The 18440-nt window shown below is 32.3% G+C and overlaps 1 protein-coding gene across 1 annotated transcript in view; it reads right to left on the bottom strand.

Annotated features, from left to right (window-relative positions):
* Positions 1-18440, bottom strand: part of COL5A2 (collagen, type V, alpha 2) — a gene marked incomplete at its 3' end in the record, with an annotated part of 112042 nt that overhangs the window by 29484 nt on the left and 64118 nt on the right. Inside the window, exons 2-6 of the mRNA XM_008593490.1 lie at positions 14698-14928; positions 6877-6890; positions 4501-4533; positions 3403-3435; positions 1931-1984 (exon numbers count right to left, since the gene is read on the bottom strand). Coding sequence (XP_008591712.1) covers positions 1931-1984; positions 3403-3435; positions 4501-4533; positions 6877-6890; positions 14698-14928 — 365 coding nt within the window. The remainder of the gene's footprint in view (positions 1-1930; positions 1985-3402; positions 3436-4500; positions 4534-6876; positions 6891-14697; positions 14929-18440) is intronic.

Here is an 18440-nt window from a genome sequence, read left to right as displayed (position 1 = left end):
CTCTCTCTCTCTCTCTCTCTCTCTGTCACACACACACACACACACACACACACACACACACGGATCCACACACACTCATATCCAATTCACATTGATTTTCTCAGGTCTAACCAAGATAGGACATGAACCACGTCACACACTAAGTAGGGAAGAGAAGAGAAGTAAGAGGGTTAGAGAGTAGACTCACTGAATCTTAACCAAGAATTCTGGAAGTCTGACCAGTATCCCCACAGAAAATTCCACCTGGACTTAGGATCCAGCGTTATCAATTACTTAAAACGCACAAGTACACTGATGAAAAATCTGCTCTGCATGACCACTCACCCTCCACCCGACTGAAGTTATCTTCTGTCTGTCTCAGTCATTCTACATCCTGGACAGACATCTGGAGAGCCACCCGCAGTGTTTAAGCTACCAACACTAGTGAGGCAGCTCAGCAGATCAGCTTGAGGAATGGGGCATAAAATCATCTAAACACAGCCTTGCTGGCCACCTGTAAGGCTATGGCCGACTTCCTTGGGGCACTGTCATTCACCTGTATGCCTGCAAATACCATCCATAACTCCAGCTCCATTCTGGAAAAAGTATTAACATCACGATGTACTGTTATGCTTGGTGAAATGTGTAGAAGCATAAAATAGTAACAAAGACAAAGCTAGTAGCAAGAGTTCCTAGGGACATGATCTAAAATATGTTTTGTTCTCATTTATATACTCAAAGTTGTTGCTTCCTTGCTCATCTATTTCTCCCATTCAGATATGGATAAATACATATTTGGAAGGCCAAAAATTCATTGAAGCTTAAATTTTAGTAGATATCATTAGAGAAAAAATTAAACAGCACAAACAAATTTTTCTGATTGAAAAGGGATGATAGCAAAATACAAATTAATCTAGTTATTTAATTAATGTGGTTATTAATGTATTTAATATAGCAGACATTAGATTTTAGGGGGAAGATATAAAAAAAAAAGAATTGTAATCCTAAAACTGGAGAACAATACATATTCTGTACAGGGAGGTTATAAGAGAAAATATTTGGTTTGTATTATGTAATATCTTCATGTTTTACCTCAAACTTATAGAAGTGATTATTTAAATTTAAAGGTGTCCCCTTTGTATGATAATGGTGGTAATTTTAAAATTACTCTTTTGACATCTCTGCAGAAGCTGCTCAGTGAAAAAGGCAGAGTACTAACTAGGAAATAAATTTGTTGTACAGCTACTTAAAAGAAAATATTATTCTCTAGTAATTTATTTTTCCTCTATCCAGTTTGGTTATTCTCATAGCAATCACAGATCACAGAATGTGGGTGTTTTACCTCAACAGTACAATCTTGGAATTGTTTACTCAAGGTTGACTACTTCTGAAAATAACATATGTTAATTATGTTTTCTCTAATTCTACTTTATTTTAATTTGACCTCATAAAGGATGAGGAAATCACATTTGTGTTGTCTAATAAGATAATAGGCAATTATTAGCATGTGATAATATCCTCTGAATTAGGAGAGTTACACAGTCACTTCATGACATGAATTCTTTGTCACATTTAATAGAGGTGGACACATAACAGCTAGGTAGGAAAAATAAGTTCTCTGGTTGCATAGTCGAGCTAGGCAGCTATAATTAACAAAAATTTACTGCATGTTATCAGACGGGTAGAAGAGAGATCGAATGTCCTCATCACAAAGAAATGATTAAGTTTTGTAACAATGAATATGCTAATTACCCTGATTTGATCATCACACATTGTATACAGGTATTGATATTCAACTCCGTACCTCGCAAACAATACACTTCAATAAAAAATATATACACAGGTGAAAGAGCAACAGTGCCCCCACCTCCTTGGTGCAGCACGTGGGCAGCACACTGCAGGCTGACTTACATGGTACACATATGCAAAAAGGAAGCCCCTGCCAACTTACAGGTCTCCCTTTTGGGCCTCGCTCTCCTCTTGGTCCTTGTGATCCTGGAGGTCCCTAAAACAAAAAAATGATGATTATGCCTGCAAAACATTTATACTTTAGATGCTTTTGTTTTAAAGGTTTGCTTGATAAAAGAAAATCGGAAAACAGAAATCATGCTTCTTAATTCAGTTCAGTTGAATACCACAGAGAATAAATCCACATGCATTTAAAATTTCTGTATACATAGAAATATTTATTTTAGAGTTGAAGCACGAAGTTCTGAAAAGAATTAGGTGCCACATAAGAGCATCATGGAGCTCTGAATAGTAGTGTGTCACTAGTAGTGGCAAATTTTTAAGGATAATTTTTTCTGTCTTCTCCCAGGTAAAGCCTTTGCCACAAAATTCTGGGCACAAAAACACGCAGTTCGGATTTGGAGAACGACTTAAATGTGCAGCCCCCAAATGATCAATTATCCAAGGGAATGCATGAGTTCAGATTGGTACATGATACCCCATGTTTGTCACTGTTCAAGTTGCTGATGAAAGCAATGGAAAGAAAAGCCTCTTAGCCTACTCCTGCTTTATGTATGTGCAAGCATCATTGTGTGGTTTTTTTTTCACTTGATTTAGAATATTGTGTCCTTTCCATTGTATATCTAAAACCCACCTATGATTTCCAAATCATAATTGAAATTATTTCTCCCTTAAAATAACAAATGACTATTATATTTCAAAAGTGGTGCTATTGTGCTGATATCTGAAATTATCCTCCCCCCCCCTCCGAAATAGCAATTGCCAGGTGGTTTTTATTTCTCTTCAAAAAAGAATTTCAATTGAGTTATGAAGATTAGATTTTGCATTTCCTCAATGCAACATACAGCATTATCTAAAAGCAAAAACTTCAGAAGGACTAGAGTAGGTCTGTAAAAGGTGTACTGGTATTTTACTTAAGTTGATTGGATGTGTTTTAAAATTTACATAAAATGTGTGTGTGTGTTTATTATCCATATAGTTACCTATAAATGCTGCTGATAATCCAAAGCTGAAATAATTAGTGTTTTATACTAAACCTATGCTATTCTGATAAATAATTTCTCAAATTCCACTGCACCATGATTTAATTTTATTAAACAGATAAAGGTAGTCCGCCCTTAATCATGGTGAAACAACAGACAAGCATGCTCTAATTTCAATGAACAAGGTCAATCTAAAATTAACAATAGATTGTTTTTGCCTTTTACATAACCAATAGCAGCACTAACACATGAGGAACCATAAGGATCATCAATTTCAGAATGAAATGGTCCTCAATGTGTCACTCATTGCTGCAAAGGAATGCCTAAATTTGAAGATATTTCAAAACAAAATGTTTCAAGAAAAAGAGCTTCGTTGTTTACATTCTATTGTCTTCTCATGGATATATCTGTAAAGATATTCAGTATCTCAAAAAACACTATAGTACCACAAATATTGTAGGAAACTACTTACTGCAGGTCCTGGACGACCACGAATGCCTGTTACCTAAACAATAAACAAGATAATCTGTAAAGTTTCTACAGAGATTCAGAGAAGTCACTAGTCAAACAAACAAGAATAACAACAAAAGTTCCAATGATTTTTTAAAAAACAAAAAAATGTTGTCAATCGGATGTTGTCAATTGATGTTTATTTCCTCCTTATTATCTAATTTGAATTGTAATATAGGGAGGCAGGACTGGCGTGGTAATTAAGAGAACCAACACTGGAGCCAAGAAGCCTGGATTCAAATCCTGCCACTACCTCTTACCAGTTGTGTGACCTTGAATTAATTATTTATTCTCTCTGTGTTTAAGTTTCTTTTTCATGGAACATTAAATGGAAACTTAAATATGAAATGGTGGTGATTATTATGAAATTATCTCCCTCACAGAGTTGTCAAGATAGACAGATATTTATAAATCACTTAGCAACTAACACAGTAAATACACATAAGTGTTTTTAATTGAAAGAAAATAATACAAATGGTTTACTTTTTAAATAATCTTTGTTAAAAAAACAAGCATATTTGAAGGCAAAGCGAAACTGTAAACACTTAAACACTGTCACATAAATAAACCTGCATATACTTTTGTCTTGACAGACTGATGATAACTCCTTTAATGAATGGTGGTTGAAAAACTTTCATCATATTTAATAATATATTTTTTGATCATTTAGAAGTCTGAGGAAGTTTTTAGTATCCTTAAGCAATACAGAATTCCAATCAGGATATTTGGACGACATATTTCCAAAAGTGTGTAACATAAAACTACTATACTAATACTAATGTTACCTATCACTCTATACCCACATACAATATATTTAATTTTGAAAAACCATGGTTTTCTATCTTTTAGTCATGGGACTATAAAATCAGGAGTACAAAATATTAAATATCCTATTAAATAATTGCTCGATTGTGGTTTGCTTGTGTTATACTAAAAACTTGTTTATAAAATAACTAATTTCTTTTTTTGAGAGTATATATATATATATATAAGTACTAATATACAACTATAGCGAAGTTCATTAAAGGTAGATGAAAACCATGTATATCCATATACTTACAACAGGCACTAATCCTGGTTCACCTTTTTGTCCCTATGAAATTAAAAAAAAAAATTCAATTAGCAAAATGTAATGGCTTGTTGGGCCTGAACATGTCACACTAGAATATGCCGTGTAAACCCTGGGAATTTCTATGTAAGAAATGTAAAAAATGAGAAAGTTAATCCATTTTTAGGATATTTAGCTAGAAATTATTTATAAAAAAATTACTACTAATTTGAAAGACATGAAAAAAAATCAATCCAGTGTAGGAAATGTGTAAAGCTATTTTTCGTCAGTTTTTACAGAGATCAAATCAAAAGAGTTAACTAGAGCAAGAAAAAGTTGTGATGGAAAGAGGTAAAGATAAGACACCATAGGAAAAACTACCCAGACTTAAAACACAAAAGGAAGTCTGGAAATTTTTATATATTTTAATTTTCATACTCTTATTACATGACAGATAGTTTACAGTAACTTATCAGACACTATTCCTGAGCTGCTTGCCACCCTTTTTTTTAGAGCTTATGGAAGAATATGAAAAATAATAAGTTAAATGTGCTCATCTTAAAAAAAGATGTAATAATTTTAGCCAGTTAATTCTCAATATCTAACAAAAATATAAAAAAAAAATCAGTTGCATAGGAAAATCAAAAATAGCACAAGAAACTATCATAGCTTAAAGCAAATAAAGTCAGGTCAGTTTCTTCATAATATTTATAATAGATGTAGCAAATATAATAGATGTAGATGGAATTTATTTTGATTTTAGAACTTCAGATTCTCACATTTTGTATTCTCATTGCATAATATCAGGTACACAGGTTAAATAATATTGGATGAATTGTGGAAATATACTTTATTTTATTATATATTAATTTATATTTTTTATTTCAGTATTTATCGATCAACAGATTTTGGTCTCCTCAAGGTCATGATTGCGTCTTTATCTACTTTATATCCTCAGTGTGTTGCATAAAAGTTCTCAGTAAATTCTTCTTGAGTATATCTTCTTGAGTATATTATGTTAATAATATGAAATAATGTTTTTCACTAGGCAATTGCAAAGATGGTATGAATTGAACAATTACATCCAAAATGGAGGAAAATAAGGGGGATGAGTTTTAGTTTATTTAATTTCTTCTTTCACATACATTACTCTTTTGTCTGATAATAATAATAATAATAATATGTGTTCATAGTAGGGAATATTGAAAATAGAGGAAATATACAGAAGAAACTAAATATCCTACTCAACACCCAGGAGATAACCGCGGTTAACATTCTGGCCTTCCTAGTTTTCCAAATCGCTCGTTGTTTTACTCTTAAATTTTATTTTCATTTTTGAATTGAAAACTAACCTTACGATGAATACCCTTATGTTTATGTGGCACCTCTGACTGATACCTTATGATATGTTTTTAGAAGTTAAATTTGTGGATTAAAGATCATACATATTTTTAAGGTTTTTGATCTAGATCACCAAATTTTACTCCCAAAAGGCGCAATCTAAGTGTATCCTTACAATGGTATTTGATACCTGGCAAGATTTTGTAAAGTGAAAAATTTTAAAATATTTTATAATCTTGATAATCATATGATGGACTCAACGGCAAAACTAATTGCCTAACATCTGCCATGAAAACTGGAGTCACTGCCCATTTCCACTCTTTTCATCCCTGTGCCCATCCCGTTTGGGTGAGATTGAAGCAAATGCCATAATTTTCAAGATAACCAGAAAACTAAGAGCACTCCCAGGGGACAAAGAACTCTCTCCGCTCAGGAGGATTACCCATGTCCAGATGACACATGGCCAAGCTGGCTGGCTGTGCTAGGTCATGGCTATATCCCACCACTGTCTTCTTGAGCGTAAAGATTGTCTCCAGGATTAGATTTTACGCTTCCTGAAGGTGGGGGAGGGGAGAGAGGGGAAGCAATGGGTGTTTGGTGAAATGTTTAGTTAATTCTGGATCTTTACTTCCCAACCAATGGAAGAGGGACCACATACCCACTGAAGTAAAACCGACATTCTTTATTCCTTCCTTCCTCCCTTCCTCTTGTCCTGCCTTCTTTTCTTCCATCAAATGTGTATTGTGCTTCTAATATATGTAAAGTGTATACTTAGCACAGTGGCAAGTGCAAAGAATACAATGGTCTTTCAGGCAGAAACAGGTCTTTCTTATATAAAGAAAAATTAACCATAAAGTGAATAGAATAGGGGCATCTGAAATCTATAAGCACAATAACTGAATTGTGCTTATACATTTGTCACAAGATATTTATATGGTATTTTGCACTTCACAAAAGGCTTACAAACATTTCAGTGTCCAGTTCTGTGTGGATAGCATTTGAAAGAATTCTGTTTATGAAAAAGAAACTCTGCAAAGTGAAACTTACCTTTCTTCCTCTACCTATAAAAAGAAAAGAATAAGTATGTTATTTCATGAAGAAACAATTACTGAGAATCTGCTAAATATTTACTTTCAGTAACAAGGTTCTTGTGGAATTAGAATTAAACAGATTACTTTATTACCAGTAAGCAGAACTCAAAAGTTGTTTGGGATCAATATTTCCATAAAAGGCAATGTAATGCATCCCTTTGAAAAATTCTGACGTGACGTCAATATTCTTCATAACCTTTATATAGCATTTAAAGTTCATTAAATTGTTAGAGTGCTGTGCTATAACACCAAAGTCAATGATTCAGATCCCCATACCGCCCAGCTGATAAAAAATAAATAAAGTTCATTAAATTATAAAATTAGCTATTAAAGTTATAATAAATTATTTTTAATCAATATTCTCTTTTTATTTTTTATACTTTTTATGAGTAAGGCTTTTCATTCGTATGGTTCAAAAGCAAAAATGCATTAAAGGTATACAATTATACAGTGAAAAACCTCATTTCATCCTGTTCCCTTTTCCCTCTTTTCGTCCCCGCACCCCTACACATAAGGCAACTATTATTGGTTTCTTTCATATTGTTCTCAAATTTCTATTTTTGTATTGTTCTTCATTTATCTGTGTATCTTATAGATCTTTAAATCTTAGTGATCTTTGCCTATTGGCATGTAATTTCCTTATAGCTTTTTATAAAAATTTTTATAGAATTCCATTGTGTGAATCTGTCACACTCTAACCAACCTTCACCTTTCCCCCTAATGAAAATCTGGATTGTTTCTAGTCTTTTGCTTTTACTAGGATATAATTTATCACTCAACCAACACCCTTATAAGAATGAAAGTGAGGGCTATGGTTTATTGTCAAGGAAAATGGTGTAATGTGGGGTTGTCCTGGGCAAACCGAGATGAATGATCATGCTAGCTATAACAAATAATATTGTAACAAATAATGGTTACATATATGACAACATGAAAGTATACTTATAGGATGATTGCCCAATACTGTTTTTGAGTAAAAGAGTACAGGGATTTTTAATCTGATGTATATGACCAATATCCCTCCATAGAGGTTATACCACTTTATAATTTCATAATCAATGTTCATATTTCCCCACAGGCAATACACAGTGATACTAAATGTGTTATCAAATATTTTAATTTTAGCTAATCTGATAGGTGAAACATAATAGGCCAGTGTAGTTTTTTTTGTTTGTTTTTTTGTTGTTGTTGTTGTTGTTTTTCCTTTTTGTCTTTTTCCGTGTCCGGCAACGGATCGCAACCCTCAGTGTCGCCCCCGTACCGGACCGGGACCGGCAAAGGGATCGCAACCCTTGGTGTTGCTCCCACGCCTCGCTCAGCCAGTGAGCGGGAACCGGTCTGTATGTGGGATCCGAACCCTCGGCGGGAGCGCCACCACGCTCCCAAGCAGTGCACTATAGCAGTGCGCCACCAGGCCGGCCCTAGGCCAGTGTAGTTTTAATTCACATTTATTTTAATTCACACTATCATATGTTGAGAAACTATTTGTACTTTCTTTTTAAAAAATTATGAATTAATTTCCTTTGCCTATATTTTGATTGGGTCATTGACTTTTTAAATTATATCCAGGGTCTTTTTATATGTAAAGGATATCAATTATTTGTGGATTGAGTTGCAATTTTTTTTTTACTTTGCTCATGTTTTGTGTTATGCAAATGTTTATTATTTCTATGCATTTTTATGGCTTCTGGACTTTGAGTCAAAATTAACATAGGAAGATTTTAGGACTATTAATAAATTTTCCTGTTTTATCTTTAAAACCATTATGACTTAATTTTTATCATCTGAATCATTGCTTTACTTGGAATTTGCCTCATTCAGCTACAGTTTTTTCCAGGTGACTCCCCAGCCATTCCACTCTCCACTGCTAATGTCGTCTTTATCATATTCAAACTGACATGTATATTTGGATCTATTTCAAGACTTTTTATTTTATTCCACTGAGCTCTATCTAGTCATGTACCTAGACCACACTTTTTTAAATAAGTCATTTTAATATGTCTTGTAGGGCTAGTCATCACTTATTTGCTCTTTTTTCTAAGGATTTACCCGACTATCCTTTCTGGTTTATTCTATGTAAATTTTGATTTACAACACATCAGGCTCTAAAAAAAAAAGTATGGTATGTTTTTATTAGATCATGTTAAAATTAATTAACTAATGGAGAATTAATGCATTTTTAATGTTTACTCTTCCTAACCAAGAACATAATAGCATATTTTAATTTTTTTAAGTTTTCATTTGAATTAGTAGTATGTTTTCTTCAGATGGATCTTGTATATTTCATACTAAGTTAAATGTGCAAGCTAAATGTAAAAGTTAAGTCTATCCTCAGGCATTTGTTGTTATATAAATGAGGCATTTTAATTCCCATTATTTGTTATATGATGTAATTTTTTAGACATAGTAACTCAATTTCTGCTTGTTAATTTTGCACTGCACTGCCTTACTAAATTCTTTTATTTTGTAGTAATTTTTTTGCTCAATTTCCTTAGGTTTCGTAAACACACAATTATATTTACTGCAAATGGATAGTTTTAGCTCTTTTCTAATTTCTAAATCTCTGATTTCTTTTTCATATCTAATTGTTTGTTCAGGCACATTGAGTGCTATTAAATGATAGTGGTAGTCACAGATATTCATGTTCTATCCCCGAGTTTAGAGGAAATGCTTCTAGTATTAAACTTAATGAAGCTTTTAAGGTTAAATGTAAGTATTTTATTATGTTAATAGAATGTCCATTTATTACCACATTACTATTTTTATCAAGAATATTTATAGATCTTTGTCAAATACCTTTACTTCAATTTTTGGGAAATGTATACACTTTCTCTTCATAGAACTACTAAGATAATTACTTATATTAATAGGGGTTGTTTTTTGTTTTTTTTTTGCATCTTCATAGAACTACTAAGATAATTACTTATATTAATAGGGGTTGTTTTTTGTTTTTTTTTTGCAGCAGCAGCAGTAGTAAGGTTACATGCGGGCTATTAACAGCTTTTTAAAACTTGAATTATTCTTGTGCTTATTAATCTCCACTCTTTCATGACTAAATATTCTTTTAATATGGTAACAGATTTAATATTTTATTTAGAATTTTAAAACAAATATAAGTTTAGTCTATACCTTTCTTTTTGTGTAATCATCATTTTATTTTGCTATCAGTGATATATTTCCTTCATAGCAAGACTTTGGTAATTTGCCTTCTCTTTCACTATTCAAGAAGATTTTAAAAAGCATTAAAATCATCTGCTTTTTAATGGTCTGGCACAACTGTGAAACTCCCTGGATCTACTGCTTTTGGTTAGTGGGGGGAAATCTCACTGCTTTACAAATTTTTCTGTTTCTTTGATGCAATTCTACGTGTTCAGTTTTTCTCTTCCTACCAGGGCTAGATTTAGAAAATTATATTTTCCTAGAAAATAATCGATTTCATATAAATTCTCAAACATTTTAAGATAAAGTTTTGTAAACCTCTTATAATTCTCTTATGTTCTTTTATTTTGATTATGTTATTTTCTTATCATTTCTTATTTTAGGTTAATTTATTTTATTGGTGTTTTTGTAGAACCGTCTTTTGGATTTACATATTATTTCCACTGTATTTCAGTTTTCTTAATTTCCAACTTCTGATTTTTTTCTTTATAATTTCTTCTACTTATTTTCAGTTTATTTTGTCTATTCTTTTCTAATTTTTTCACATGGATGCTAAAAACATATACCTTTATTCTCTCGTTATTTATATGAGCACAGAGCTATGAATTTTTCATTATCTTTTTTAAAATAAAATGTTTCACCATGTTTTCAAGAATTTTTGTTTTGTTTGTTGTTTTAGTCCTTCTGATGCTTATAAAGATTTGTATATTGGCTCTACTATTTATCTTAACATTTATTTTTCATTGCTCTTAGATCTGTATCTGTTTAGACAACTTCTATTAGCTCCATTAAAATAAGCAATGAGATAAATGACAGTGCTTCCTTTTCTTACATGCTCCCCACCTTTTCTTCTAGCATTTAATTTTAAACAGAACATACCCTTTCTTACCATGTATCTTTGTAGTGTTAAATTTGCTACTACTTTGTCTATGTAATTTGTCAGGCTTGAATAATATTATTTGATTTCTACCCATAAAGATAAAGAATTAGCAAACTCCAGTTCACACTTTCTTTACATTCTTATTTGTCACCCTAATTCACACGTTTGTATTAAGTCTTTTTCTAGAGTTAAATATAAACAATGCTTGCATAAGTTCTTTTGACAGTTTCTCCAATTAAGTCTTGGTTGTCTTGGGCTTGTCCCTTGGTAGTTTCCCTAAGAAATTTATGGAAACCATACTCCCAAAGTTCCTGTCTTCAAAACCTTTTTCTATAGCTTTTATACTTGAAGTAAAGAATGGATTTATATTTAAACTTTAGTTCACTTTTTTATTTTAGAAATTAGTAGATATTGCTCCACTATCTGACATTGGTTATTATTGTAGAGAAGTTTGTGATCTGCCTGAATATTTTTTTCTCTTTATAAATGACCTGTTCTTTTTCTCTGATATACCGAAAAATTCTTTCTTTGTCTTTATAGTTTAGTTACTTTACTATGATATGTCTCTATAACGGGTCTTCAAAAAGTTCATGGAAAATGGGTATTATTTTTTAAATTATGCATGGATTGCAAAATTTTTTGCACCAAAATAAACTCATACTCACTTGTTATAACATGTTTGAATAAGATGTAGTTTCAGGCACAAACAAGGATAAGACATTAATTTGAAAAGAGCCCCTGTCACAGCAACATTCTGCTGAAACTGAAGCAAGAACAAACATCAAATTGATGGTGACACTTGGGTGGAAGAATGGGGAAATCATTGAGGCTTTATAAGAAATTTATGTAGACAATGCCCCAAAGAAATCATAAGTTTTATAAATGAATAACTCATTTTAAGAAGGGACAAAATGATGTTGAAGATAAAAACCACAGCAGTAGATCATCTACATTCATTTACAAGGACAAAATTTATCTTGTTTGCGCCCTAATTGAAGAGGATTGACTGCTGTTTCTTAACAGCAGAAACAAGAGCCAGCACCATAGACATCTCCACTGATTCAGCTTACACAATTCTGACTGAAAAATTACAGCTGAGCAAACTTTCTCTTCAATGGGTGCCAACACTGTTGTGCCCAGATAAGCTTCAGACCAGTCCAGAACTCTCAACGGAAATATCAAACAAGTGGGCTCAAGATCCTGAAGCACTGCCTTGAAGAATTGTAACAAAAGATGAAATAATACAATTCTGAAGACAGAGCATAATCAAAGCAATGGCCACCAAGAGGTGGAAGTGGTCTGGTCAAAGCAGAAGCAGACCGGTCAAGAGCAGAAGTCACAGCAGCAGTTTTTTGGGATGCTCAGGCATTTTGCTTGTTGAGCTTCTGGAGGGCCAAAGAACAATAACTTCTGCTTATTATGAGAATGTTTTGAGAAATTTAGAAAAGTTTTAACAGAAAAATGCCTGGTAAAACTTCACCAGAGAGTCCCTTCCCACCATAAGAATGCTCCTGCTCATTCCTCTCACCAAACAAGGGCAATACAGTGAGAGTTTCGATGGGAAATCATTAGGCATCTACCTTACAGTCCTTATTCAGCTCCTTCTCACTTGTTTTGTTTCCTAATCTTAAAAATTCTCTAAAGGACACCCATTTTTCTTCAGTTAATAATGTAAAAAAGACTACATTGACATGGTTAAATTCCCACGGCCCTCACTTTTTTAGGGATGGACTAAACGTCTGGTAATAGAGCTTACAAAAGTGTTTTGAACTTGATGGACTTTATGTTGAGAAATAAAGTTTATATTTCTTATTTTTATCTTTTAATTCCATTTTCCCAATTAACTTTTGAAGTTCCCTTGTATGTTGACTCTTTTTGGTCAATTATTTCAGACATGTGTTTGCCTTTTTAATATCTAAATTAAAGTTTACTTTTCTTTTGGAAAGGTCATCTTGTACTTATATAATTATTTGTTCTGCTCCATGCATTAATTTATTCTTTGGTGAGTCTTCTTCAGGGTTGTCTTTTGCCTGTCTTCTAAATCTATCATTTTCTTTCTAATTCTTTAAATTTTTTTTAGTTTAATTCATTATTTTGATCTTCTCATTTCTATTGTCTATATTCCTTACTGTATTTTGTGCAATACCTTGAGATATTGCACAAAATACAGTAAGGAATATAGGTAATAGATAAATCTTGTGTTATTACACAAGATATTGTTTAAAACAACTCTCCTTGTGTTCCTTCCTATTTCATCTTCATTTTCCTATGATAGTTTTAGTTTTCCTTCTATTTCTTTCCTGACTTTTTTCTTTTTTTCCCCTATTTTATAGCCCTCTTTCTTAGAGGCAATTGCTTTATTAGGTATTATTTAGTTCATGATAAAATGGTTGGTCAGAATTCTTATCGGATCTCTTATCTTACTAGTAACATATGTACCAGTGCATTCCTTATCTTGTAGATTTAACTGAACTCTCCTACCTTATTGCTTATAGTATCTTTGTATAACGCTGCTGCCAGCTTTTCTTCATCATTGTTCTTGGAATAAGTTGCACTTTCCTAGACCAGCTTTTTGCAAGAAGTTGTATATTTTGCTGTGTTATCTGATGTTTGCCACCATTGTTCCCACTTACTCTTTGCTTATCTCCCCAGGTTTATTTTACTTTATTATTGGGCTTTTTTGAAGATTGCATCTGCTTTGGGTGGCCCTTATGTGTCTTGTTTTTCATTCTACCTATTATATCTTCCTTATCATGTTGCCAAAAGTTGAGTTTAGGTCAAGACCCACTGTTTCTGTTGAATAATATCCCAGAGGAAAATAGTTAAATTGCTGTCTAATGTTTCTATATACAAGGGTACTTCAAAAAGTTCACGGAAAAACAGAATTGAAAGATAATACAAATCTTTTCATGTTCTTTTTGAAACACCCTAGTACATATTGTGAAGCTCTTCCTCATATTTGTTATTTGCAATGGAATTTTGAAAAAAGAATAAACCCTTGACATTGTCTTGAAAATGATGCATGCAAGTCTCCATTCATGACAGCATGCAAATAACCTAGAAGTGTAATATTAATCTTACCTAGTTCATTAAAACACGTAAACACAAACTTGTTTCTTTTACATGCATCTCTTCAACATATATACTCATACTCAAATACATGATCTCTGTTAAATACAGACACTTTTTCTTCAAAAAGTTTTAAAAACCAGTAATTTATATAATTTTTTTCTCCTCAAATCTATTCAATTCTCTCATCTTCCCTAGCCAACATGAAAAGCATTCTGCATTTACAAGCCAATATAATAAAGGCTGCTGTGGTATTACATTACATTAGGAATGATTGTTCCATTCCCTAGGAGAAAGTTGTCACCAGGGAAGATAAATGTGTTTTCTAGATCTCTTCTTGGGCATTAATGGACTCCATAGAGAGTCAAAAAATATCTTGAAGGCACCCATCATGAATATGGTAACAAATGACCATCTTAAGTGGTACAAGAAATTCTCAAATTAGATATAGCCACTTAAAATTCAGCCAAAAATTTTTCTGATATTTAAGACAGGAAATTACTATCTGCTTCTGTCAATGTTAGATAAAGTGGGTGAGCAGAAACATTAATCTCAAAGGCCACTGAATAAGTTGCTTAATTATTCTCTTAGATTGGTGAATCCTGAGAGCGAAAAACACTGCAACTATAAAAGGTGAGTCATTTCTGAGTAGGCCCTAAGCATTCTTACCAAAATTGGTATTGCTACCTTCACCTCCCGTGGTCTGTGAACAGACAGGACAGCACTCCCCAGGGGGAGTTATAGGGTCAGCACAGTCGAGCACATCCTGGCACTCTATCTTGTCGCAAAGAATGGCTCCATTGTCACAGACACAGATCTGGCAAGGGGCGGGTTTCCAAATGTCCCTGTTTAAGTACATCTGGCCGTTCTGAGTGCAGGCTATTTCTTCACCATATCCTTCTAAAATAAGAAAAAAAAAAGAGGTTAGTAATCTGAAATTTTGGAATTTGGGAAATATTTAAGAAGGTGAGTCATCCTGTGAATTCTAAAAAATTCTGTACTAAGAAGTAATCTCCTAAGGAGATAAAACACAAATGAACTTATTTTATTTAGTATTTACATACAAACTAATATATAATTCACATGAAATGCTTATAATATTTACATCCTCGCATGATAGGGGAAGGGAAAAAAAATTGATCCCAACTAGGTATATATTTTAAGCAGAGCTTTCTTTCTATAAGATTTTACTTTTGAAGGTATGAATGATCAAATATAGATCAGTAAAAAAAGATAAAAATAAACATTTGAAAAAGGGGAAAAGAAGAACAGTTCAAAAGAGAATATATAATTTTAGTGTTTGGTGAACTCTCTATGACTTTCAACTCACTAGAAACTTTAGATTAGTAAATATCACAACAGGAGATAACACGTGTTCGTGTACAATGGAGAAAAACTTAAAAAAAATATTTTTAAACAAAAAGTAAAAAAAAAAATGCCATCTAGTGAAATAGATTTCCATTAGCCATCCTAAACTAAAGGTGCTTAGTAAACTGCAACAGAAACACAAAATATATACATGTAATAAGTTAATTGTCTTTTCATCAAAATTAATTAAGGAAAGCCATAACCAAAACAATATAGTCAATTAATATATAATATCTGCCAAATACTTGTTTATATTAAGATAAAAATTTAAGGAAGATTGGAAAGATGCATGTGCACACAGTAATAGCAGTTCTATTATACATTTACTACCAAGTAAACACATATATTACATCTTTAACTTTGTGATTTTATAAGAAACAAAACTAACATTTTAAAACATAATGTGAATTAAATCACCCTTGCTTAAATCCTTCAGGAGCTTCCCAACTATCTAAATTCAGAACTGCTTTATGAAGGCTGAAGGCCTCCCTCCCAGTCCTCCCATGACTTGGTCGTTTTGCTGACACAACCTCTGCCTCCTTCCTCCCAGGCTCTCATGGCTTGCTTAATGGTCACTTCCTCCAAAAAATTCTTTTCTGACCACCCTATATAAATTAGACTTCATTTACCTAATTGATATGATTTTAAAACCTCTTTAAAGAACTTTTTCATTCAGCTATTCATTCATTCACCATGTGCTATATACAAGGAAATTGAAGAGTTACTAAAATGTGAGGCAAAAGTCACTGCCCTCATGAAATTTATTACAATTAGTATTAATTTATTCATTTTTATTTGTTTTTTTTCTTATCTTCTTCACTAGACAGTAAGTCCATGAAGGTAAGGACAAGGTGTGTCTTGTTCATATATTTCTAATGCTTAACACCATACTGTTCATAGAGCTGCCTGCCATTCAATAAATGCTTGTCAAACGCAAAGCTATGAATTAATTAACTAATTAATCAAAATTATGGTTCAATAACTTAATTGCACAGCATTAACTTTTTACTTTGTAAAAATAAAAACTTAAAAAATGTGTTTGTAATCAGCTTATGAAAGATTATCGTTTGGCATATAAATATACTCAAATGATAACGCAGAACTGCAGATGAAAGTGATTTCAGTTTAGGATAAAGATATCAACCCAAGAATCTACCTTACACAATTTTTATTTGTCAATGATACTTCAATAAAGCTGGCAAAGTAACAGTTTTCTCACTGTTCTATGAAATACCTTGTTTCACATATTTAGTCTTTCATCACAGATATTTGGCAAACGGATAATTGCTTTCAGAGCATAATAACACATTCTCATGATCTGTGTGCTGTTTTATAAGAGCACAAAGTTTATCATCTGTTTTATCTTCATCAGAAGACTTTTATCACATAATACATAGCTGACAAACAAAACAATATTAGTTGTGTTTACATGGTGCTATTACAGGCATTTAAAACCAAGGAGAAAATAGAATTCATGTTTTAATATGCTTTTATGCAAGACTATTTTGAAAAATAACAAATGTATGTATCCAATAATCAGTGTGACTAGATGAAAAATCAGTTTAAAGCAATGTAGTTCCATGCTGAAGATTTCCAAAAACACAACCTGTATTAAAATGGGCTTACATCCATACTCCACGGAACAATTCCATTAAGTAAATAAATTAAAAATAACTTTATTCATTAAGTTTTATGATTGAGAAGGAAATATCCAATCACAGCTATTAAATACCATTGCCTGATAATGAGATAAACCATAAATTCAATTAGCTTGTTTCTCTCTTTCTATACCCTGGGGATGGTAACGTTCAAATGTACTTACTGAGGGTTAAATGGATGTGTGCCTAGTACCAAATGTGCAAGACAATGAAAGCATATGTGTTCTGTCCTCCAAAATATACATTATCATTGTGGAATATCATGTATATGTACATATATATATGATATATGTCATATATATTACAACATTATATACATGTTATATTTATATAACATTGGGGAGTGCTATATTTGTTTACACAATAAATAAATATAGTTAATTAACTATGTAAAGTACTATATCATATGTTATATAATATTAATGTAGTATTATAATACAATATATGTTATTGTGGGATATATGTTATATTATATGTGTGTATATATCACTGATAAAATAATTAGGTATTTGCAAGTAGATCGAGAATATGAAAAACAAACAAAATCACTATGACATGCAATAATGTTGTCAATTAAATATCAAAGGAGACTTATACTGTTCTCTGTAGCTCCTTCAGGGATGGAATAAAAAGGCAGTCTTGTGTTAACATATAGAAGGGCAGTTTTTTCCTGAAAGTTTAAAATATGACCTCAATCCAAGGGGCAACAAAGTAGGCCATTGCATTACTTTCTTTAAATGAAAATGTTAAAAGTTAGTTTTATACTCTGAGTCATCACTGGTCCATTTCCCCTGAGAATTTATAATTAAATTTAAGATGATGTGGAAAGTTCATTGGAATGCTTTTAAATGGCAAGGAGATGAAAAACCACATTTGCTGCTAAACGCCGCCTCTTCACCCACACAAGTGTCTATACACATCATAGAGGGTTCGAAGACGTAGTGAACCCATTGTTCATGCCTGAATGAAAGACACGTACAAGGAAACAGTAGGCAGAAAATACAGGGTGTCCTGCAGTTTTCATGTTTCTACATGGTAGTTGTACACCATATGATTAGATTGTCCTTCTGTTTTCTATATAGATGTTTACGTAAATGAAAAGAAAAGTTAAATAAAAAGCAAACTTGTAACTAATTTGTTGAAAAACTTTGCAGTGAAGATGTCATGACACAATTATTTTATGAATAAAAATATAATTTAAAAAACTAAAATTTTCAAATGACATTCTGAGAAATGTAATACTGTTCTCCTGATTCCTCTACCCAAATCATAAGTTAACCCAAGCTGACAACTAAGGCCGAGGACTAAGACCCAGAACTTAAAAAAATGATGTCTTAAAGTACTTGAGTAAACAAGTATGTTCTAAACAATCTGAAAAAGAACTTC

This window comes from Galeopterus variegatus, unplaced genomic scaffold (genome assembly GCF_000696425.1).
Source record: "Galeopterus variegatus unplaced genomic scaffold, G_variegatus-3.0.2 Scaffold158, whole genome shotgun sequence".
Taxonomy (NCBI): domain Eukaryota; kingdom Metazoa; phylum Chordata; class Mammalia; order Dermoptera; family Cynocephalidae; genus Galeopterus; species Galeopterus variegatus.
Note: the sequence above shows the minus strand (reverse complement) of the source record. Positions and strands in the feature narration are given on the sequence as shown.